The sequence below is a fragment of the Astatotilapia calliptera genome, chromosome 1, assembly GCF_900246225.1.
Source record: "Astatotilapia calliptera chromosome 1, fAstCal1.2, whole genome shotgun sequence".
NCBI lineage: Eukaryota > Metazoa > Chordata > Actinopteri > Cichliformes > Cichlidae > Astatotilapia > Astatotilapia calliptera.
The window spans coordinates 25,887,966-25,913,367 of NC_039302.1; the positions used below are offsets into that span (position 1 = coordinate 25,887,966).

General features: G+C 37.9%; 1 protein-coding gene across 2 annotated transcripts in view; it reads left to right on the plus strand.

Moving 5' to 3' along the window:
• mdga1 (MAM domain containing glycosylphosphatidylinositol anchor 1) overlaps positions 1 to 25,402 on the plus strand; it is a 202,056-nt gene that overhangs the window by 118,579 nt on the left and 58,075 nt on the right. For both annotated transcript variants that reach the window (XM_026171878.1, XM_026171887.1), the window contains exons 7-11: positions 11,868 to 12,137; positions 15,601 to 15,930; positions 17,268 to 17,567; positions 22,886 to 23,152; positions 23,317 to 23,465. In XM_026171878.1, the coding sequence (XP_026027663.1) occupies positions 11,868 to 12,137; positions 15,601 to 15,930; positions 17,268 to 17,567; positions 22,886 to 23,152; positions 23,317 to 23,465 (1,316 nt within the window). The remainder of the gene's footprint in view (positions 1 to 11,867; positions 12,138 to 15,600; positions 15,931 to 17,267; positions 17,568 to 22,885; positions 23,153 to 23,316; positions 23,466 to 25,402) is intronic.

The following is a 25,402-nucleotide window of genomic DNA, read 5'->3' on the forward strand; positions in this document are numbered from 1 at the left end:
TGGAGCCTTAAAAGCTAAACAGGAGTTTAAAACTCCAAAAGATCAATATTCCCTCGACATACTGTTTAGTACTGCAGTATGTCAAGTATGTCATACTGCTAGTAAACACATCAGAGGGTCATATATGCAACCAAAGACTGGAATGCAGTGTTTTTTCTCAAAAGCACATACAGTGATTGTAAAAATTGTTTTATTTGTAGTGCAAATTTTTACAAGTATAAGTGTAATGTATGAATATATATAGCTATTAAACACTACAGTATTGCAGGACACTTTTTAATTTGAGTCCTGGTGAAAAGTTGTCCTGCACTTTGAAATCCATCCATCCATCCACCTCTACTTACTTCCATCTTCTGCTTCTACTTACTCATAGGGCAATAGGTGAGATACGCCCTGTACTGGTGACCAGTCTGTCACAGGGCTAACACAGAGGTATACAACCATTCACACTCACGTTCTCACTTATGGCCACTGCATGTCTTTGGACTGTGGAAGGAAAACAGAGTACTTGGAAGGAAGCCGTGCAGACAAATGGAAAATATGTAAAATATGCAAAAGGACATAATTACCTTTCCCAGTGTAGGTCACATTAACTTCATTTTCCATTTTGCTATGTTCCCACCACTGTTATTTGCCCCCCAGAAATAGGCATCTTGCAAGTTTACAGCCTTTATTATTAAAAATTATAAATTTCTACAATAGATCAGCTATTTCACACTTTCCTGCGAGACTGTGCTACTTTTCACTGGCAATAACAGTATACAGTATATATCAGCAACACTATAGAGTATATTTTTTTATGATGAGCACAAGGTTTTGTGACACTTTTAAAATATATTTACAGGTTTTGAACTGAAGATGTTATCCAGTGAAAAATAAGGCCTCTTTTGAGATAAAAGTTCCCCAGGAGTCTTCTAAAGTGTGCTAAAGGTGGGAAAGATACAAGAAGTCAAAGAGAAGAAACTGTGACAAAGTTAGGAAGAAAATAAACAGAATTTGGCACCTCTGTTGTTAAAAAAAAAAGGAAAGAAAAAGAGACACGAGGACGAAACAACCAAAAAACTAACTGAATTAAAAATAAAACAGATGGACACAGCTTACTGAAATATTTCAGAAAAACTAATAGTTAATAATTAATACTAATAATTCAGTATTAGGGAAATCAGCTGTAGCTCAGAGACACCCAATTAATTAGAGCAGACAACACTTATAACACAATGTTTTCTTTTAAGAATATAGAAAACACACTTTTAATAGACAATGGCCAAAAGGACATGGCAACCAAACACGAACAATTTACCAGTGTTAAAATCAACAAGTAGGGAAGGAAAACAAACAGGTCTTCATGCTCCCGCTGTGTGAGATAGGGGTTCTTCACGACCATTGCCCCAGCCTTCTTCTGCTCCCCTCTTGGGATCCTGTGGCTAAGATCAATTGTATTCCCACAGCGCACTCAACACACATACAAAGACACACACAGCAAACACAGCAATAAACGCCTGCCTGGCCCTGGCATCAGGGCTCAGAAGCTTGCCAAAGCAGCCAATCTGTCTGGACCTCACAGCCTCACAGACTGATCGAAAGCACACACCGCTTAGTGTGTGTATGCGTTTCTTTGTGTGCACATGTCTGTGGTTACAAAAGAAAGAGGAAAGAAATGTGGTTAAGGGGAGAGGGATGAAGTGTGATTATGTCTGAGTGTGCACTTTTCTTCACTTCCTAACCTGCCCTAACAGAGCACAGATATCTAATGAGATGAACTGTTAAAATAAAGAATAGAGAGAATTGCATTTCCTAAAACAACTCCAGATTAACTGCATTAACAAGTTTATATACCTTAGACTTAGACTGCACCATATTGAAATACTCACATAAACACACTTAAGATTAGGGATGGGTATCGTTTAGGTTTTATCCGATACCAGTACCAAACCGGTACTTTTGAAACGGTGCCGGTGCTTAAATGGTGCTCGAACCGGTGCTTAATCAATGGAAAAAAACACCAACTTTGTCCAAAAACCTCTCATGTTCAGCTGTTTTTTTGTAAAAGGATAACAATGTTAGCCTTTTCTGCAGCTATAGGGGATTTATGGTATCACTCTTGGCTGGAAGCAGTGCTTAAACAATGGAAAAAACACCAACTTTGTCTAAAAACCTCTTATGTTTAGCTGTTTTTTTGTAAAAAGATAACAATGTTAGCCTTTTCTGCAGCTATAGGGGATTTATGGTATCACTCTTGGCTGGTAGCAGCAGAGGTGGGACCAAGTCTCAAGTAAGTCTCAAGTCTTTATCCTCAAGTCTCAAGTCAAGTCTCAAGTAATGTCAGGCAAGTCAGAGTCGAGTCTCAAGTCACTGGTGTAAAAGTCCGAGTCAAGTCACAAGTCTGAAACTTTGAATTTCAAGTCCTTTCGAGTCTTAAAAAAAAAAAAAAAACGAAAAAATAATGTTGCAGTTATGCTAAATGTAAATATTAGACCATGTAATTTTAAAATCTGTGTTTTTCTCAACACATGACAAAATAGTGAACTTAGAAAATATACACAAATTGTGAAATTGCACCTCTTTAAAATGCAGCTCAATTAAACCTAGCTCCAAGAATAATTTTCACCGACAGTTCTGAGATAAGCTGCATGTTATTCTTGGATGCGGTTGTAGGACCAGCTTTAAAATCGCATGACAAAAATATCATACACATTAAAAAAAACTGTATCACCAACGTAGCCTGGAAAACATTTGCTAGTTAGATGAAGTCAGCTATCTCATCGTAGCATATTTATATGCATATTTATAATCATACGGTTCTTGGAGTGAGTGCATACACTCATGAAGTTTAGTAACTTCAGGTCACTGCAACAAGCCCAGGTACAGTTTACCAACGGATGGGTGCAGGACCTTGAAATGCACCGTGTAGAACGAAAGACCATCGTACGTATCATAAGTTTACCAGTCTCACAAATTGTCGTCATAAATACACATTCGTTAACCGTTTATTAATAGGACCTTTGAGCTCAACGGTAATTAATTAGTAGTGGAAATAATTTCTGGTACCCATCACAGAAATGTAGCAGTGACAACAATACTGTATGCTGTAATCGTACTGGACAATTAGTGATATAAAAAACCTGTTTTATCCTGTGAATAAAAGTATATGTTTTTGTCAATGTACCATAATAACAGAAGCGAAACGCACTATTGTGTCAGGACAATTCACTATTTATGCACAATAAATAAAGGAGCATAGCGCGACAATTTCTGTTCAGCGCCAGACTTGCTTGTAACCTATATCACCAATTATGTTATGAAAATGACGTATTAACTACTAAAAAACACTGACCTTCGTGTAAATGCTTGGAGCAGACTAACCTGTGAGCTGGAGTGTTCTGGGACGTTATATTTGATCTTTGAATGGCTGCAATCCAGTCATGTCTTTAACGACGTAATCCGATAACAACCGATCTCTTTACCCGTCGGCTTCCCGTGGCTGTCATGCGACCGGCTATTGCAGTTAATAATACAACGGCTTCTTGACATTTTTGTGTTTCTTTTTATCGCTGTATAACTGATTTTAATTGAAAGCCTGCGTGCGCTAGTACCGCTTGCCACGAGTTCCCAGAATCCTTTGCGGTTCTACCCGTGAATGACGTCACATTTTCAATCTATATAATATGCATGCTAAATTTTATATTTGGGGTAAAATATCAAGTCTTTTCAAGTAAACCGGTTCAAGTCCAATTCAAGTCCCAAGTCATTGGTGTAAAAGTCCAAGTCAAGTCACAAGTCTTAGAACATTTTTTCAAGTCAAGTCTAAAGTCATAAAATTAATGACTCGAGTCTGACTCGAGTCCAAGTCATGTGACTCGAGTCCACACCTCTGGGAAGCAGTGCTTAATCAATGGAAAAAAACACAAACTTTGTCCAAAAACCTCTCAGTTTAGCTGTTTCCCTCTTTTTCTTTGGTCATTTTAGCCTTTTTGGCCAGGGTGAAGGGAGTATCTGCCATCAAACAAGAAGACAGCCGCATGTAGCTATGATGGTGTTTGCTAGTTCACCTTACATGCGTTAATGTAATAACGTGGTTAGCCTACTCAACGTAAATTACACACGAACAACATTAAGCTACTCACGCAGAGAAGAACGGCTGCTGCTGCCATCATCATCCGTCATCATTTCTGCTACACTGGCAGGGCGGGCCAAGACTCTCCTCTTCGTGTTTTTGGGGGATGTTGCTCCGGGTCCGATAACAGGCACCACACCCGCAGTAGATGTGCTCGGTGTGAGGTCTCGCAGCAAGCTATCAAATACGGCACATTTCTCGGCTTTTAACAAAATGCTATACGTTGCCAGGTGTTTCTTCAGATTTGAGGTGTTACCTCCTTTGACAGTATCACAGTATCACCTTAAAGCACTTGTTGCAGGCTGCTGAGTTTGCATATTTTGCTGTGAAGTACAGCCAGACGTTTGACCGCTTCGCCTTGGGCATTTTTAATCTGTAGCTCTGCTCTAAAAGAACGTAGGTACCTGGGCCCGCCTACTACGCTTGCAAAGGTAAAATGATTGGCTGGAATCCAAAGTGTATGACATCTCAGGGAAATAAAGCACCGAAATGTGCGCTGCTTTTCGGTCTGGTTACTACCGTTTATGTCAGAACGATACCGGTACCCATCCCTACTTAAGATGCTCCTAAATCATCTAAATCACTAATACTACCTAAAGGCACGCTATGAAAACATGTAGTAACGGAAAAACAAAAGCAAATTTCAGGTCTCAAATTTTATAGCACATATTTTGATACTTTAAACAAAAACAAGAATAAAAATTAGACTTGATCTCAAAAGAAAACAAACATTTCCTTTCACGGGTGTAAACATTCTCTCAGAAAATTACATCTGTAGACTCAGATTTCCAAAAATGAATAGAAGTATAAAACTGAAATAAATAAAGTGACAGATGCAGAAACAAAGAAAATGACACAAAGAACAGAGAAATACACAGGGGGCAAAGGGAGGGAGAGGTATAAACAGATGGACACAAAGATGGAAATAGAGAGATTGTAAAAGACAAAAGCAGTCAGCGAGTTGCTTTTTAATCTTCTGTAATATTCGTTTAATGAGCATATTTTGCTTTTCCTCACTGAGCCCCTTGTTTGTCCTTGTGTACCACTCACCGCTTAGATTAGATACATCCAACTAGGTCACACGATTACTGCTGATTCACCGCACTGGGACAAGGGGAATGATTGATTTTTATATTATAATCCTACCCTGGGATTTTAGTACTGGCTTCTGCCCTCTAGTAACCGTCATCAGAGACCAAATCCTCTTCCCTTGCCTCTCATAAAGAAGAACATGGGGGCATACTCTGTAAGCTTGTCATGTTATTTAAAGTGGTAGCGTACAAGGGTTTAGGGGGTAATGGAACATGAACCGGGATGTGTGGCATTGAGTAACTTAGATGGTCTTCACCATGAGTGAAAAATACTCTAGTATTAGTAATACACTGCATGTTTAAAAATTGGGAAAACATGCATGAGAGAATATATGTGTCAAAACCCATAAATCAACTAATCTCTTTATAACCTCCTGCTCCCTATTTTAAAAGTTTTAAAGTAATTTTCTCTTCATATCTTCTCATCGTTTTATGTCTATATTAAACAAAAAGAAAGAGGGCAGGCCAATTTGTTTAACCAAGTTCATTCGAAGTGAATAACTTCTGTCATACAAAATTTTTTTAATCTGACCTGAAATATTCTGTAATAGTGGCACCTGCAAGTATGTGTGTGTGTGTTCTTGTGATTTGGCACCATTCAAATAACACTGAATTGAAATGAAATTGAAAAACTGAAACTCTTCTTCTATACACAAAGGGAAAAAAGAAATTGAAAAGTAGAAATTTCTTTCACAAATTGTCAGGTTTGTTAAATAATTTACAGTTAATATAGATCACAGACTTCTGACAAGTTCTTACTGTGTGCCTTTGATTAAGTTAGAAACTCCACTTATTATGTAGCTCCTGGTGTCAATGTAGATTTTTTTTTGAAGATTTTTTCCTCCTGCTACAATGACATAAATGGAACACATTTTATGGGAAAAAAACACACAACAAGAAGCAAGGACACATACACAAAAATTGGGAGAATTTAATTTGTACGTGCAAGTTTATTTAGTGTTTTATTGATTATTATAACACATACCACACTATACCTTCAAGATAATATGGCAGTTGTACAATTGCACGATATATATTATTATTATCAATAGGAGGCTAATCCTACTGCAAGTGAATTCCCCCTTGAAAAGTTGAAGATCAATGGGCAATCTGCAATAATCCTCACTACACTAAAACCTCTCGTAGGACATTTTATTGCACCTGTGCAGTCAGTTTTATGTAAGGCTATAATCCATGCCAGGAAAGGGTTATGTGAAAGGGAGAGAGGGAGAGACCAGACATATATTTAAACAGAATTTAAAAAGCAAAATATTGTCTTAAAACTGATGCTTGTGCATCCATTATATTTACTTTTTTAATTGTATTATTTATATAGAAATATAAAAATTTATTGAATGGTATGTCCGGGCTGCATGGTGTACCCCCACGTAAAACATTTCACCATTCAGTTCATAAATTTCTCTGACATTTCTTCATCACCCTCAAATCCACTCTAGTTAGGGGATCACTGTGGGGATATGTACAGCCACACCACAGGCAAGAATCGATTTGCTCTCAAGGCTGCCTTGATCATTTTTTGTGAAGTCATTGGTCGGGGCTTTAAGAGTCTGAGAATTTTCTCTGAATTTGAACCTTAGAGTTAAAAAAATATATAGCTTTAGAAATCCAAGGAATTTTGAATACGGTCTTTTTTGGGGACAGTTTGCATTGCACTTTTTCACACTTTTTTACCCATGAGCAACACAAAAATTGCATTTGGAATATTTTAGGATATTTGCATTTCTATATTGGATTCAGCTGTGTCAGAATATTTTGTCTGTGGCTTACAATTAAATATTTCAAAACGCTTTGTTGAGAAACACTTGACTTCAAAGTGACAACCTCTGCCTTTTTTTGATTGAAAACTGCAGTTGAAATTAAATATTCATTTTCTTCATTTCCTTCTTATATAAATTCAATTTTAATTGTCTTCTTTTTCATCACTCGAGGCTCACGGTAGCTTTGCAACGGTTAAAATAGTTTAAAATTATATTATTTAAACGGATGTCTTTAATTGTCCATCTTTGATGACCATTGTTGTGATCTAATATAATATAAATAAAACTGAGTTGAACTGAATTGAAATTGAATAAACTTTATATTAGCTTTAAATAAACAGCATATTCCAAGACCGAGCCTTCCTTTGCTTCAGAATATTTTTTCTGTTGTATAGCTGCCAACCCTTCATTTTACAATCACACCCTAAACTTTTACTCATATTACCACCAATGATCAGCAAAAAAGTGTTGATTGCTACTTGATCTCCAAACCCATTGGCCAGCCTGCTATCCCGCCATATTTCTGACTAACTCTGCGATAGTGACAAGCGCTGTTCCTGAGTACAATACACAAACATACAGCTCTTGTCAGCTTACACCTCTCTCCAAACCTTTAAGCTTTTATTTCCAGCCAATTTCCCCCCAATAACCCCTCTGCCTTTACCTTAGAGACAAATTAAATCTCAAACAGGTTACACGGGATGACGGTGAGAGAGAAAGCAAACCATAGGGTTTTTAAAAGAATGCAGGATGGAAGTCTGAGGCCGAGGTATGACAGAGATGCGAAGACGTGAAAAGAGAGAATACTGAAGATACGGAGATGACAAACTGACAGAGAGTTAAAGGAAGAGAGGAAGTCGAAGTGTGTGCATGGAAAAGAGAGGCATTTGTTACCTGGTTGTAAACCACTGTGCTGCACATAAATCCCATTACTTTGGGAAGAGCATTGGCTGATCCCTCCGTTACCGTCACCCACGCATCCCCAGGAAATTGAAGCTATAATTCTCAAATCCTCTGTTCCTCCCCATTGCCTAACTCTCACTTTTCTTCGTCTTCTCAGATTTTCTCTCCATTTTTTTTCCTGTGGCTTAAATATTTAATTAGTTTGTTTATTTATTTTGCAAATTAATGATAGCTCCCATCAACAGTCTGCAGAAAATGTTGTGAACTGAGATTAAAAAGTGAATAGGCTAGACCTTAAGCAGAAATAACTTTGCAATGTAGATGGATAAATGTTATAATTGTTATACCATCACTGGATTGAATGGCACTGTGATGGACTGATAACCTGTCTATTGTGTACCCCAGCTCTCGGCCCATTAAACCTCGGATAGACTCAGGCCCTTGAATTGAAAAAGAGGTTAAATGGATGGATTGATAGATTGATGGATTTAAGTGATTTTTACACCCAGACAGAATAAATCACCAACAGTCGTCTTTGGATGGGTTCAGTCCTATATATATTCTGGTTGATGTCTTAACTCTTTAAAGGCTGTGGGACATAGGGGTAACAACAGAGCAGGAAGAAACTCTTAACATGTACCTTATAGAGCTACCGTATAGACCCACTGTTTTATTTAAACCCAGTCTCTGGTTTACCTGACTTATGTTTTAACTATGTATGTCCTATCTATTAACCTAACCTACTATGTACAAACCCTACCTGGAGAAACGTGCAGACAGCTCAGACTTAATGATAAAATCAATTAGATCAGCATACAGTAGGGCTTTTCTACATTGCATCTCCAAATAAATTTATTTCACTGTAAATTAATTAAACAAACAGGCACATAACCAAGCGTGAAAGCTTCCATTGAGGTTTGTTCAATGCTTAGAAGGGTTTGCAGGCCCACAGGGGTTTACTTTCCTAGTGCTGTGATTTGATACAATGGGAGTAGACAGTGCTATTTATGTGCTGATTGCAGCTGTTACACCAGTGAAATTTCTTGTCAGCTTCGGAGCCATCACTAGTGAGGTTAGCTAAAGAGATATCCCATTAGTGCGTGTGTGTGTGTGTGTGTGTGTGTGTGTACGTATGTGTGCTTGCTTGCACTTTTTTGTTATCCATTAGAGTGGAAGAATGTGTGTAGAGCTCTGTGCACATTCTTGTATTAGCAGAAACATGCACCTGTAAACTTGTTTGTTAAAGCTCTGCACCACTTTCATTACGCCGATTGCAATCTGCTAAAAAATAAATAAATAAATAAAAAAATGAGAGAGAGATTAGATGAGAGGATGTAGTGCATAAAGTCTATTAGAATGAATTGCTTCCTGTACCCTATTGGTTGGTCTCTTACTGAGGATTAACAGTCTCAGGTTGATAAAAGCCTAAATTCTTCTACTCCTTGTCCTCCAGAGCCCATTTAAAATTATGGCTGGAGAATTCTTAAATCAATTATGAGTCAATAGACAGATAGGTCGATTATTAAATATATTTATATTGAATAGCTTGAACATAGTTTTTCAGCTTGAGCATATTTTTTCATAGCATACAGTTCTTTTAGTCCCACAAAAATACATGAACGAAAAATAAATCATAAATGATTGTCATAAATGATATGAATACGCACTATACAACAAATTCTGTCATGGCTTTGTCTTGATCAGGACCCACAATTACAATGGTATGTGAGACAAAATACAAAGAAAAGTAACTAGAAAAATATGGGTTAAAGATGATAAAGATGCCTCTTTTAAATGTCCACGTTCATAAGTGAACTCCGACAAAGGACAGCTTGATTTCTACAGATGAATACTTTTCTTTTTTCTTTTTTTTAAGTGGTAGAAGAGTGATACATTGTCAAAACCCTTTCAGTTTTTCAAGGACCTTTTTGAAGTATTGCTAGTGGTGTTTTTCGCAGATGACAGATTGCACATATTGCTGCTTATAATTAAACCCATACTATTGTGGATTCAGTAAAACCTCTATACCTTAAAAACCTCTAAGCCTCTTTCATCCCTCATCATTCACCAGTGTGCTAATTAGTTATTGCAAAAAATATATATTAAGATCAAACATTGTTTACTTTTAATTTTATGTCTCCATATAGTAAAAAAGTATATAAAAGTCATCAACTTGTTGTATGTTTGTATGTGAAAAACCAGTTAAATCTTTTTTTTTCTTCTTTTTAAGCATTCACTTAGCCAGATAGTTTAAGGGAGAGTTACACAGATGATTTCCAGCCAGAGAGCCGTACTGTAACAACCAAAGATTAGTGACTTGTGACCACTGAGCAGCTCCAGTAAAGAAACTGTGGTTTGACTGCTTCGCCCCAGGCTGTTTTTACTCTAGTTGATGAGGGAGGTGAAAACCTTTCTATTCTAGTGTACCAAAAAGATTTCTGCGGCAACTTGGAGGATTTAAATGGGTGACATTTTGGTCACAAGCTAATTTCTCTCAATGTTAACCTCCTGTCACCCCATCTACACCTTGTGGCAAGATATGCAAAAACCTATTACAAGTTGTTGCAAATACTATTGCAGCCTACTAGAGCCATTTGAGTCTGCTGCTTAGACTGCTTAGGTTTACACTGAACTAGAATATATAATGAAACGTGTTTTGAACGTGAACTGTAAAAGAATCCATATTTGATGCTCCAAATAAGACAGAGACTCCTTTTAAACTAAACAACACAGGAAGCCAAAATTGTTATGTACACAAAATTGACTAAATATCCATTTACTGGTTTTATATAACTCTAAATTCCCAACTTTGACCTGCTTGCAACCGCCTGAATAGCTGAATTTAAAAAATATATGTTTATTGCAACTGATTTGAAAATATCAAATAAATATGAAACAAAATGAATGAAAAAGTGGTATAGGATATGCCATTTAAACTTTGCCTTAATGTTTCCATTTGATATTTGTGCAGACAGCATTCTAAATAGCATGTGGAAACCACAACGTGCGTTACACGGTTTTCACTGTTGCTTTGGATGTACGTCTCCAAACATCATTGTAGGTGGTTAATATCACATTTTTCATATTGTCCCCTCTTCAACTTTGGCCCCAGCTTTTACTCTGTTGTCTTTTACTCTTTTACACTTAGTTTTTCCCCGTCGTGTAGTATGTGTCCCTATCCTCACTCCTCTGCCACTTTTTTTCCCCTTTGGAACATGCTAGGGTCCAATTGATTTCTTTCTGTGCCAACAGCATTTTTCAGCCTCTTTTGCAGTAGCATTACGGGTCATCTTGTACTTTTCTGTTAGGTCAGTCATAGGAAATGGAGGCAGTGACTAGGCGATGATATGAGAGCAGAACAGGGACCTGAATTACCTTTGGTACACTGATTAGTTTGTACGGAGAAAAGCTATATAGAAAGACTCATGCTAAGACCCAGACAGCAAACAGACACTGAGATACAGGAACTGTAATGTTTTAATGTGGTGATTATCTTGCTATTTTTAAGTCTGGTGTTGGTAATGTTTTATGCCATTTCATGTATCACGTCTATTCTTTTTATGTCTTTCACTATTTTATTATTCTTTAACTCAGCTATTGGTTGCACTTTATGACCTTGCACTGTCTCTTTTATTGTACTGCTCCATCTTGTTTTGAGTGCTTTTACATTTTGCAATTTTTTCCCATCACTTGGGCTCTGTGAAACAGAGTTACATTGCAGTGTATTTTAATATGGCTGAAAAGACCAAATAAAGTGAACTTGAACTCGAATGTGAGCTTGAAACAAGCACATATTTATACGTACTTTCTATTACAATTGCAGGCAAAAGAAACTTTTAAAGACAGTAAAGTCATACCTTAAAAATGCTCATAATAGAAATGTTCACAACTTAATTTTTTCGCTGAAAAAACATGTATCGTTCCCATTTAAACTACTTTTGTTTGTCTGTTCGTTTCTTTCCGTGTGTCTGTGCCCCACAGGTCCACCAATGATCCGACTGTCAGTGAATGATACAGTGGTGGTGGATCCTGGCCAGGATGTGCGCATAACCTGTGAGGTCACAGCAGGTTTCCCTCTCCCCATTGTGACGTGGTCACGTTACCCTGGCCCTCTTCCCCTCAGTGCTCAAGTTCGAGGAGAATCACTGATTTTGAGAGCTGTCACACCAGCGGATGCAGGCTTCTACAACTGCACGGCAGTCAACAATGTGGGTAACCCTGCACGCAAGAACGTCAACCTCGTTGTGAGAAGTAAGTAATGTTTGTATGTATTTGCACCTGTGAAAAGGGGTGATGCTTTTGCAAAAAAAATAAAATAAAATCTAGATTTGTGTTTTTTACAACCTTGGTATAAACTAGCTCCAGTTGCACAATTGCAAAAGATTGTTTTTCAATTGGAATTGCTGTTTAAAAGATTCTGGATATACTTTCAGAATTAGTCTGAATGTGTCAATGAGACTTTTGGTGTTTTTTAAATATTGTCCAGTCCTCATGTATTTATTATTATTACTTAAAAAAAAACATATAGCAATGTGACATTCCCATGTGATAATACTGCATATGGTTGGCAGGAATTGTTAAATCTTTGCATAATTTAGGCTTCTCATTCACTGATTTTACAACTAAAAATCATGTTGCATTTAATTCTTTGGCTAGCCAGGGGGTAGTTAAAATAGTTGACAAAGGCACAGTCAGGATCCTTTTCTCATTGAGAAGTCTCGTACAACTGATAATTGCTTTATGCAAAGTGTCTGTATAGTCCTCGTTAGCTTCATTCGTTGACATTTGTGAGTCTGCGCGTGCATGCGAGTGTGTGGAGCTAGCTGCTGATCCGTCATTAACGAAGCTGATGTGAATCTTGTCAGAATGGGCGGGTTAGAATACAGAATACTTCCATTCTCTCTCCCCTCTGGCTATTTTTAGCCCCTTTAATCATCTTTATTCACTGCAATTAGTTAGACTGGAGTGGAAGCAATTAGCAACAGTCTCTTCTGTTAGTTAGCACTGTGGAGAGCGTATGTTAGATGGGCTTCTCCTGTTAGCTTAATGGGCCTGAACACACTGTCACACCAGCGCAGGTGGCAAGATGCTGAAAGAGACACACATTCACAGTCAGTGAGTTCATAAAGGAAAAAAGTCTGCAGGCAGGTAGGTAGACAAGTGCATCCAAATATTTAAGGAGTATACATGCACACACGCACTCACATTAATCAGGTAAAGTCGCAAGTTCATGTTAGCCATATGGTCACTGCTTCATATCCGTGGCTCCACCCAAGTATCTTGTTAACAAGCTCAAAGGAGTTTAAATCAAGCTCTCCTCTCCCCTTCGTGGGGAAACAGAGAGCTATTTTGTATTCAACATGGAAATCTGTTGGGGAAACGGAGCCTTTGAAACTGAAAATTAAATGTGACAGTGTGAGAGTTACTCTTTGTCCTTGATTTTGTTTCCCCCCTCCTCCTTACCCCCCTGTTATTTTATTCTGTATTTGGCTCCTTTTGTCTTGGCTTCCTTCACAATTTGATTCTTCCTCTCTCACTCGCTTTCTTTCTTCTCTAATTTCCTCTTTCCTTTGGTACAAGGCGACCTCTTCATTTTTTTCTTTTTTTGTTTTGTTAGTGGTGTTGGGGGTGGGGGTATTAACCATGCTTCTTCTCCTGCATTCTTCTGTTTAGTTTCTTTTTATTGAGTAGTATCAGTTCCTTCTTTTTGATCTCACGAATGTGTTTTTCTTCTGTTTGTTTTTTTAATTTTAATTTGTACACTTTACTATTCTGTACTGGAATGGAATACAACCGTTCAAATAATTTGCCTTTCCTATGAAATTTTTGACTTTTGGAAAATCTGAACAACCAAATACCGTATTTCCCGGACTACAAAGCGCACCTGAATATTAGCCGCACAAGCTAAAATCAGGGGAAAATCCTGTTTTGTACATACATTAGCCGCACCTGACTAAAAGTCGCAGGTGTTTCAATGTTGACTTATCATATGTAAGAGAATATGCACAAAGGGAATTGTCAGGAAAGAGATGGCTGTTTGGAGACACACCCCTTTTATTAATATTTTGAAAAACAAGTTCTGGGTACATATTTGCACAACTTTTTAGGTATATGTAAAAGTAGCGGTAATTACAAGTACGAAACATGTACTGTGCTTCATAAATGAGTAACAAATGTAGTACATAACAATAACCTACAGCACACCAGAAAAATAGATTCGGACTACCTTTTAGGCTCAAGAAAAGTCAGTCATTCACCACCATCTTCCTGCGCACTAAAACCACCAAAGTCCTCTTCTCCAGTGTCAGATACGAACAGGCTCACGGTGGCTTCGTCATCCACTCTCAGCTTCTTTCCTTCGTTGTCACTTTCAAAACCAAACAAATCCTCGTTGACAGTGTCAGAATCGAACACCCTCAGAAGGGCCGTGGCGGTGTCCTCCTCTCCATCATGCAGCAGTCCAGCCCTTCGAAATCCGTTGGTGATCGTGGATGTTTTCACACTTTTCCACGATGTCAGATTCCACCGGTGGAGTTGAGCATGACTTGCTTTTCGCAATTTCATTGCCGCTCGTCATCCACGCCTCCGGCTGAACATGTAGCGCTACTTTGAAGTTCGTTTTTCGCACTACTTGTACGGCACTATGTTGCCTGGCGGATGGACATGTGACCAACATACCACTCTTGAACCCCGATACTGTGTGTCTGATCACATGCCCTTCCGCCAGGCAACGTAGTGCCGTACAACAGCGGAACAAACAAAACAAATCGTCTTACGATATGACAAAAATCATGGATAATCCATAGAAAAGCCGCACCTGACTAAAAGCCGCAGGGTTCAAAGTTTGTGCAAAAAGTAGCGGCTTATAGCCCGACAATTACGGTACTTGGTTCCTTTGTAAAGTGTGTCAATGAATAAAGGGGATGCAAAAAATGTTCACATACATGTCAAGAAGCATTTGCTATCTAAAAATAGTTTTATATATCAAATCAAAACTCTCAGTTGAAAAAGAACAATAAATGAAAGTGGTATTTGTTGTTCTCCGGTCAGGGTGTGCGAGATGAAGATTAAGGCTTTTACATTAATTATAACTCTGCTTTGGTCATCTTCAACTTCTAGGTTAATTTCAGCTTAAACCAATTTTCCCACTCTCATGACTTACAGTTGGTATGATTCTCCTGACAGTACACAGAATTGCAAAGACAGACATGTTAGGTCAACTTGTAAGATTAGAAAAGCACTACATAAATGTGATTACTTTTTACATCTCTTAATGATTTTGTTGAACAAATGATTGCATGAGCTAATTTTTTCATCTGGTTATGTTGAGGTATGCCCACTGTATCTCTGGGCACTCTCTCTACAGTGTCTCCTTGATTAAATGTGCTAAAAAATTAATGTATGTCCTTGGGTTGTGCTTTTCTGTTTTCCTAGGGACTATATATATAGTTTAACTACAGAAAACTCTAAATTAAGTAAAGACCAAGTGGAAATTAAAAGATAAATAAGAGCATTTAGCAACTGTAGTAGTGGGAAAAAAAGACAGACCATGCCAGTGATACCTAGTCATGCTTATCCCTTTTATTAATTTTTTTTGCATTATTATTTTAATTTTGTATTTTTTTTAGTACATTTTGTACCAAATGCATTTATATTGTAACAAATATTTAAAAAATTTCTTCTTTCTTTTTTCCCTCTCTACCACCACAAAAAGCAATGAGCAACCTCACCTTCCAAATTACACCAGACTCTAACAAGGACAGTGAAACCATTCAAATGGGTCGTGACCTTAAGCTCTCATGCCATGTTGATGCCACCCCCCAGGACAAGGTCAACTATACCTGGTACAAGAATGGGGCACCAGTCTTCAACTCAGATAGTTTGATTTTACTGCGCAGTGACCCAGACATGGCACCTGGCACCAGCAGTCTGGAGATTGTGGACATGAAATTCAGAGACTTGGCCACCTACAGCTGCATGGCCAGCTTTTCAGGCAGCACAGTGCGAGAGCTTCGTGTTGATGTCAACATTTCTCAAAACAGCGGTAAGAGTTTCCCCTTTTTCCTTGTTATTCTTTGTACATGTATATGTATAATGATGGCTCAATAAATATTTGTCTATTAAGGCCACGAGCACATGCAGATTCAAATGGGTTACGGTTAGCTGTAAATCGCCCATGCATTTAATTAAGCTCTTGATCGTCATTAATAAATATGTATGGTGGCAACCACTTAATAGAGGTTAGGCAGTTGCTGTTTGTGGAATAAACAAATTTCTAAAACAAACATGTTTGAGTTGACTGATAAACTAATTGAACAAATGTTCAGGTACACAATGCTGCTTAACCTAAGCAGTACATTTAGTATGTAAAAAAAACAAACAGTTTTTCCTAAATCTAAAGGGGTGTAATTTTTCATGAATTATATGAATCTTAACACTATCTCATGCCAATGATTAAATATTCTAGCAATCTGTGTTTTTACATCATGTGACATGTTAAAACATAATAGCTTAGTGGTTTACCCATTCACCTAACAACTGAAAGATCCTAGGTGTGATTCCAGGAAATCCATTTGTGGTTGCACCAAGAAGGGCATCTCAAAATTACAAATTAAATATGCAGAGCTACCCGCTGTGCTGCAACCCCTTGTGAATAATGGAACAACTGAAAGTTAGCGTCTTCATTCAGACAGTTTTTATCCCATTTCTTCCCTCTCTACCTCTGCCTTGCACTGCTTGTTGCTTTGATGGTTCAGTTGTGTGTGTTCATGTATTCTTTCTTGTGTGTTTTAAATCATAATATATACTTAATCCTAGTAATAATATTTTTAATGTTCCCACATGTCATTAAAACTGTGCGATTGTCTAATAAAATCAGCTCTTTAAATGTCAGTGCCTGTCATACAATTTTATTGTCCATCTGTCTCTGTTTCCCTAGTTTTTGCCAGTTTATCCATTAGCACTATCTGATATTTTAAATCATGTTTGCCCTCGGACTTCTTGTTAATTAATCTGAAATTTATTTTTGATCCAGAAAAAAAGTGCCAGTTTCTCGTTAGCTTGGCAACAAGGACAAGGATTACTTTATTAACCTTAGAGCCCAAGGTTATGTATTCGTGCTTACACTTTTCTAATGTTACTGACTACGTTGGAGGATATTTTAAAGTGGAAACTCTAACAGTAGCCAAGGGTTTAAGGAACTGTTATTCTTAAAAAAAAAAAAAAAAAAAAAAAAAAAAAAAATATATATATATATACATATATAGTACTGTTATAGCAATTTCTAAACAAGAATTATTATCTGATCAGATTATATGGAAATGACAAAAATTAAATTCACACTTTGTCTTACTTGCATTTTTTGTCTTTGCTTTCTCCCAGTCTCTCCTCCAGTGCTGACTGTTCCACCCGGACGTCAGGCTGTAAGTGTGCGAGAGGGAGGTAATGCCGAACTGGTGTGCTTAGTCGTAGATGGCAAACCACGTCCTCCTATACTGTGGTCACGGACAGAAAAGGACTTGCTAATGCCCTCGGGGAAGCCCACAGTGGAGACGCCTGATGGTCGCTTGAGGCTAAAGAACGTTAGCCGGGACATGATGGGGGCATACAGGTGCCAGACTGCTCCATACAATGGGCTTAACATTAAACGCAGAGAGGCACAGGTTCAACTCAATGTGCAGTGTAAGTATGGATCAGCGTACTTTCAGTTCAACATCCAAAATCCTTTGGCTTAAGCTGAATACAGGTCTCTCAGATTAAGAATATATCCTGGTGTCAGTAAGTCTAGGTTAGTGTAAACTCTTTTCAAATACTTTTTTGGGTTCAGCTTGTGTACTATTAGGAAAATGCACGATAATACATGATAACACCAGCAAAAAAATTAATGATTCTGAAGGCGTCACAGAAGCTAGGAAGGAAACTGGCTGTTTAACTTCAGAGTGCAAGGTGCCTAACCTATTGCATCTCACACATTTTACATTTTCTGCAATTAATCGATCAAAGTTTTCAGTTACAATCAAGGAAATAATTTCATAATCCATTTCTAAATTTCTAAATTTGCTTACTTACAAAGAATTGAACAGTCTTTAACTTTTAGTAGAAGGTTGAATTGAATGGAAAGAGACAGAGTATTATTCTATGCTTGACTGTGGGGATGGTCTTATTTGGGTCATATTCAGCATTTGGTTTCCTACCGCCAATGCGGCAATTTGATATTAAAGAGCTTGATTTTGTTGTCATCTGACCGCAACCTTCTCCTGTTAGTTAGATGTTCACTAGCAAACTTGAGCAGGGGGCTACTACAGGATTGAAATCTTTTGGATCATTGACAAGCTCCTTCTGTGTATATATTTCTTGGGTTTCTGAATAATCACACCAGTAGTTGTCATCCTCCCACCAAGGTTCTTGCTGATGTTTTTGTAGCTCATTCCAGCTTTGTCAGGCTCTACAATCTTGTTCTTTGACAGCTTTTTGGTCTTGTCCATTGTGGTGGAGAGGTTGGAACGGAAGAAATTAATTAACTGGACAGGTGCACGCTAATTTCTGGACTTTAGGTTAATGTTGTCTCTCTGTCCATTAAAATGAACATACGGCAAAAATGAATGACCTTTTATTTCTTTGTAAGTGGGCTAACTCAAAATTTTAGCAGAGGATCAAAGTATTGTGATCCCTTATAGGGGAGCATGTAGCGACTAAAGAGGGGAGAAAAACATGCTTACTAATGGGCAGCGAGTGGAAACACGTAGAGAAAAAATCATTTTGACAACTTTCCAACAGAGACCTGTTTCTGTAAATTAAAGAACATATCCTGGTTTTTTTTTTAAAATTATTTTACTTTTCCATTAAATTTAAATAATCACTTTTCTTTCTCTCACCCTCAGTGAAGTCATAACAGTTATACTTCACTAACAACTATGGACCCTATCAGCAGATAAGAAATTGTAAAAGGTGGAACAGAAAGCAAATGAGGACATACCTCTATTGCTCAGAGGCAGCTTTCACTAAACCTACTGCTTTCCCTTTGTGAACATTCGACTGAGGTCTGTCATTATAAAACTCCCAGAGGATCTACTTTGAGAGAGGAGAGGATGTGTCTTAGTAACGTAACGCATCATTTTGATACCTTTTTCCTTCCCATGAGGTTATCTTCTTTTACTTACTTTTACCATCCTGGAACTTTGACAGCCCTTATCAGTGCTAAGTCATGGAATGTGTGAGTACTACACATCAGCCTGCATATGTGTAAAACTGAGCAAGCCTTTTGCAAAACTTTCAGCCCTTTAAAAGAATATCTCTTCTTCCTTCAACTACTTGAATAAAAACATAACTTTTATTTCTCATTTATGTTAATGTTGTAAGAGTTAGACACTGTGGAATTGTAGATATAGTATATATAGCTTCTATATAAATATAGGTATATTAGGTATATACTAAAGAAACTGAGTATATTTTTAACCAGTTGACTTAGACAGTTGTTTTAAGTTGATACATAGATAATTTTTTTGCATGGTAGTCAATCTGTGAAGTCAGTTTTGAGGTAAACAGTCATTGATAAATTGTATATGTATTTTTTTTGTTGTCAAGGAACATTGAAACATTGTAACACTGAAAGTAAATTGTTTATTTCCATGGCTTCATTCATAGATTTTTAAAAAAACTCTCACTGTTCATTCTGCCAAAAAAGTCAAAGGCTTTTTCTTTTATCTCTCCTAAAAACTGTATATTTATCAGGAAGTAAAGGACCAATTTCCCACCTATTTACTGACCTACCTGATAAATACAAGCCCAAATTAGAGCCCTCTCCTCTCCTCCCCTCTTCTCTGCAAGGCGGATTTACAGGGCTTACTAATGCAGGCAGGGTGCAAGGGCGACACTCTGTGAGCTCTGCTGTCTGCACTGGCCAACTCTGATTAATGGACCAGGTGGCCACCGCACTATGGACAGCGAAAGAAACGGAGCAACGAGACAGCTACATGAGCAGGAATAGGAGTGAGCATAATGGGGTTAAGAGAGAGCTTGAAACAGGAAAGCATGGATGGTGATGGGGGGAAGGGGGAAGAGAGGATGAGAAGGTGCTAACAAAGCGAGGGACTGGTTGGCAAATAGAGAAACAAGAACATATTTCAGTGCAGCCAATCAAATTGTGGAAAATAAATTTCCCACTTTTATTCAGCTGCGCCTTTGTCCCCTGACTTAATTTGTTTATTTTATCACGTTTCTTTGCTTTATTCTGTTTACCACTGTTGATTGATGTGAGGGAAGGATGGCATCATTTTTTAAGGCCGATGTAATTAAGTGGATAGGCAGATGCTCGCCACTGTTTCCACTCTTGCCTCTCCCACTCCCACTTTTGCCTTGTATCACTTCTATACTTGCCCAGTGTTCCTTTTTTCCCTCCTGGAGAGGTGGCTGTTCTTCCTCATTGCCATTCTCATCATCATCAATCAGTTAACTGCTGGCCATGAGAGAAGACCTCTCTCTGTCTTGTCATTCTCTTTCTGCATCCTGCATTCTCTCATTCACTCCCCACCTCCCATACTCAATCACTGACTTCTCTCACTTTCACACTGCACGTTCCCTATCATTTGTCTTCCTCTTTGTCTTCTTCTTTAAGAGCGATCCTTTCTTCTCTCATCCCTCCTTACCCCTCATGCATGCTACCTTCCTCTCTCAGTCTCATGTAAATTGATTTTCTCTTTGTGCACTGTAAATGTTTGGCTTGGTCAGTGTTGCATTCCCGGATGAATTCATTTCGCATTCAATAAGATGGATAGCGATGGTGTGTTTACATGGATTATAGTCTTTTGACTATGAAACATTGCAACAGTGTGCTATGAGTCCTGAATGAGAAGCAAATAAATGCAAAAGCAATGCTCTGGAGAATTTTGGGGGGGAAAAGTTTAATTAGAAAGTAAAATAACCACAAAAAGTGGAATCTACTTGAGCAGTTGTTGAAATGAATATATTAGATGAGAAAGGGAACTGTGCTAGCTTAATGATTTCTAAATTGATTACATACCAACGTATAATTCACCTCTGTTTTCCTCCTTGCTTCTATTGCCATTCCTCCACGTTTTGCCTTTTTTCTTTATCCTTCTTATCTATTTCCAAAGTCAGCAATCAGTATGCATATGTGCTGTAAGTGGGAGCAGGGTGTGTGACCATACACTAATCAATCCACTAGGATTACAGTATGACCTTTGACCACTTACACATCCCTCAGCGTCGCACATCATCACATAGCTGTGGGTGTAGGGAGTAGCTAAACATTAGTTTTGAGAGATCAGAGAGGCAGTAATTGTAACAGAGTACACAACACCCAGTTAGCATTTGTGGGAAGAACTTTGGATACATGCTGGGAATCTAGACTATAAGCCAAAAGACAACCTAGTGGCTGAGACGTTAAATGCTTTGGTGGTTTGCGATCTTTTTAGCATTCAGGTGCTTACTCACATTTCTTTGACTGGAGTGCTGGCATAGAATGGTAAACTGATTTCAAACAAGAATTTGGTTTGGCTGTGTATACCCGTCCGTAGCAAAATAAACAACAGCAACAAGAAAAAAAAATATTATTGAAAGTTTTAGTCATAGTGAATTTAAATGTATCTTCTTCAGTTCTTTAGCTTTCAAGAATATGTATTAAATGGATAATGTGTTCAGGCAGGTTATAGCTCTCAGCTTATCTATTCTGGTTTCTGATGTGTAAAATGCAGAAGCTGCTGAATCCTTAAACTTAAATTACGTTAGTCTTTAAAAAGGTGTAACATCTGTGTGTAAATAAAACATTACTTGTCTAGCATCTTTCTTTCAATTGAGTGCAACTCAGCGTAATCAATTAGTAATAGACATATATTATTAATTTAATTAGTAACACTATTAACATTGACTTTATAAGACAGAAAAAGAAGAGAGTTTTTAACCATTATTTTTAATCTCTATACTGTAGAGGCAGGTTTAGGTTTCTGTTTAATCATATCAACACCTCCATTGTCAGCCAACCGGAGATTTTGATATTGTATAAAGCACAATAACAGGATCTCTGTTTCTCTTTCCCTCCCTGCTCCTTGCTTTACATTATCTTACCGTCTTTTTCTTCCCTCCATACTGCAGCTCATTCTGTCTGTCTAAATTACAGGCATAACATAGATTAGACTATAATTACACATCTGTGTCTGATAAACTTGATTCATAAGGGGCGCTAGTCATGCTGTATCACCTCTGGGCCTTAACACCAGATCTCATCAACGTTAGTACTGCAGTACCACCATTAGCATCTTGTCTATTATCTACATGATTAGCCAGGGGTGAACTAGCTGGCTGGTGATTTGTGGCACAGTAATTTGGCTGTGTTGTGTCTTGGCTGACCCCAGGGCAGCAGTGGCTGGTCAATCATTAACCACAAAGGCACACATCACTGTTGACAGGTTAATTACAACTGGTTAGGATAGGTTAGAAGCAGGGATAAGAGTGTGGCTCGAAACGCCTGATCCCTTGTGGCAATAACAGTTGTTTTGTGTTGGATGATTTGTAACAACACATTTTTTATAATGGTTTAAGAAAATCCACTTTGCAAAGAACATAAAGAAGTGAGACATGGATGACACTGTCTTTGCAGTCCATTTGGTACTACATGTCTAAGACGAGTTTCTGAGATTAAAATGTGGGTTTTTTTGGAAATGTCTGTTTCAGTTTATCTTCATTCCCTTATGATGAAAACAATTTTTAACATTAGAAACCAGCTAGACCAAACTAATTTTCAAATGTTTATCTGCATTCATATTCACAAATTAAGTTACTGCACAGTTACTGAATATAAGTAAGAGAGAATAAAATAAGGATTCAGCTCTACAATAAAGTACTTGTGCAAAAACCTAATAATGAGTATTAGACTTGCAATAACAGTGGCAAGGCTGTTTAAAAAATGCTACTGCTGCACTTGCATAAAAACAGAGTATAATATTCACTTTATTATTAAAACACAAGTGTTTATTTTTCTGCAGACCCTCCCATTCTGGACCCAGTCTTTCAAGATGTCCGTTCCAGGAACTATCAAATGGTAACCCTGAGATGTACAATCCTACGATCAAACCCTCCTCGCCTAACAGACATCCGCTGGTTCCGTAATGGTGACTTCATCCGTATGCCAATGCCAGACCTGAAGGAGACACCGGAGCTGAAGTTCAAACTGGAACCCACCAACAATGGCTCTTACGAGTGCCGAGTGAGCAATACTGAGGGAACATCAGCATGCACATTTAATGTCTCTGGTGAGTGTGCCATTAATGGAAAAAAAGTCGTAATCCTCTTATTATCAGTTTTATATTCCTGTACTCATTCACCCTTACCTCCATATAAAGATTTATTTTTCCTTCTGTGTCATTCAGTAATTTTTATAAAACATTGTTGCTCTATATCGCTCTCTGTCATACAGCACAACCATACAATGCTGAGTTTTACTTTGATACACCCAACCCTGTCCGGATTCTGAAAGGAAACAACTATTCCTACAATTTGCAGTGGACACAAAAAGAACCTGATGCCACAGATCGCATCATAGGATACTGGATTAATGTTCGAAAGGTAAAGTTCCCCCATATTTAATCCATCTATATATATATATATGTATATATATATATATATATATATATATATATATATATATATATATATATATGTGTGTACTGTATGCCTATTTGCATGCCTCATTACACACATATCCTGCGTGTAGTATCTTATAGTATCATTCGTGAGATCTTGACAAGAGGCAAGTGCAGTGGATTGACAAACACCAACTCACTGACTTTGTTTATCAAGCACTCATGATACTGATTTGATTGGTCTAACTTTATCCAAGGCAAACTTTGGTCACCTGCCTTTGTAAAAATCACCTCTAAAGCTGACAGCTTGTATAGATAAAAAGCATACACACAGGACTGTAAGCAGGAAAGTTTACATTCTAAGTAAACATGGGGCTTTATGAGCTTGGGAAGTGTCAGAGTGTCAGACATGTGTAGACAGTCAAAGCCACTCATTTCCTTTCACTCATGCACTCAACTTTACTTTTAGGATTGTATTGTATGTTTGTTTGTTTTTTTTATAAAAAAAAGTTTTGTATTAAACACACTTGTGTTTCCTTGCAGTGATATATCACTCTGAGGCAATTCCTAGGCAGGATTTATCAGCCTTCTGGACTTTTTATTTTAGATTTGCCACATATATTTAATTTGCTGTCTGGATCTGAGTGCCAGACTAGTACTAATGTGTTTATTACCAATTCCACAATGAAAGGAATGCCATCTTTTAACCACATGAGTCGAGAGACAGTTAGCATTTTTTTAATCCATTTTCATGTTTTAGCTTGCCCTCAAAGGATTGACTTTCTATTGAGGCCACTACATTTCTGGAACCCCGTGAAGGTTGTTAAATGAGTCTTGCAGTCACAAATTAGATTAAGCGTGTACTGAAGAAGCTTTTAAAACCTTAACTTCTTTCAACTCAATTTTGAGCCAAAACAAGGTGATGTTTTCACCATGATCTGATACACCACATTTATGTACGTTTGCATAAACTCGTAGGCTTTATGACTGACCCTCGACGAAATCCAGTACTTTCGGAGCCCCTAATAGGACAATGATCTAAAATTAGGAACCTCTGTCCACAATAGTAGAGCACCCTGAGGCCATGTTCTTGTTATGTTTCAAGCATCTACTCGTATATTACTGGCCTTTGTCAGAAGACATGAAGGTAGTGGTGAATTATACACAACTGGCTGGGGTTGGGTATGGTGTGCATGCATGTGTGTGAGAGAGAGACACTTAAACAGAGGGAACGTGAGGACTGCCAGCTTGCTTTTGTGTGGATGAATAGTTAATTCCCCTCCTGCTTCAAGACTTGGCTGCTTACCTTATTAAGTAAGGCTCTTCTGGGAGACAGAAAATGAGCACTAGTCTTCGTAAGATGCACATTAGATTGCATGCCTAAGCTCTCTGAAAACTCACTCTTCCTCCTTTGTTTCATCAACCTCTCCTGGCTGTCCTCGCCTTTTCTGCTATGTATCCTTATTTCACTTTAGTCTCTTACCTACTGTCCGTCCCATTTCTTTCTCCCTTTGTGCCTTGGTCACACTTTTGCATTCAGTCCTTCCAGCCCTCTCGGTCTCTCTCTCTCCCTCTCTCTCTCTCTCTCTCTCTCTCTCTCTCCATCTCCGTAAACTGCAAACCTAATAGCATTTGATGTCGGGTGAACCATGGGAAGCGGAATAGCGCTGATAAATAGTGGCTGCAAGTTCTTATGCCGACAGTGTTAAAATAATGAGTTGCATTAAGTGGCAGTTTAGGACTTCTTAAATGTTGTTAAGCTTTAATTGAATTTCAAGGTTTTTACCTGAATTTTTTTTTTTTATGTGTTCATTAGAGAGTGAAAAGAGACAGAAAAATAAGGAAGGCATGGAGGTTGTGAGCAAGAAAGTGAACGGAAGAGTGCGAATGGAGAGAAATACGATGCAAATTAAAGAAAAA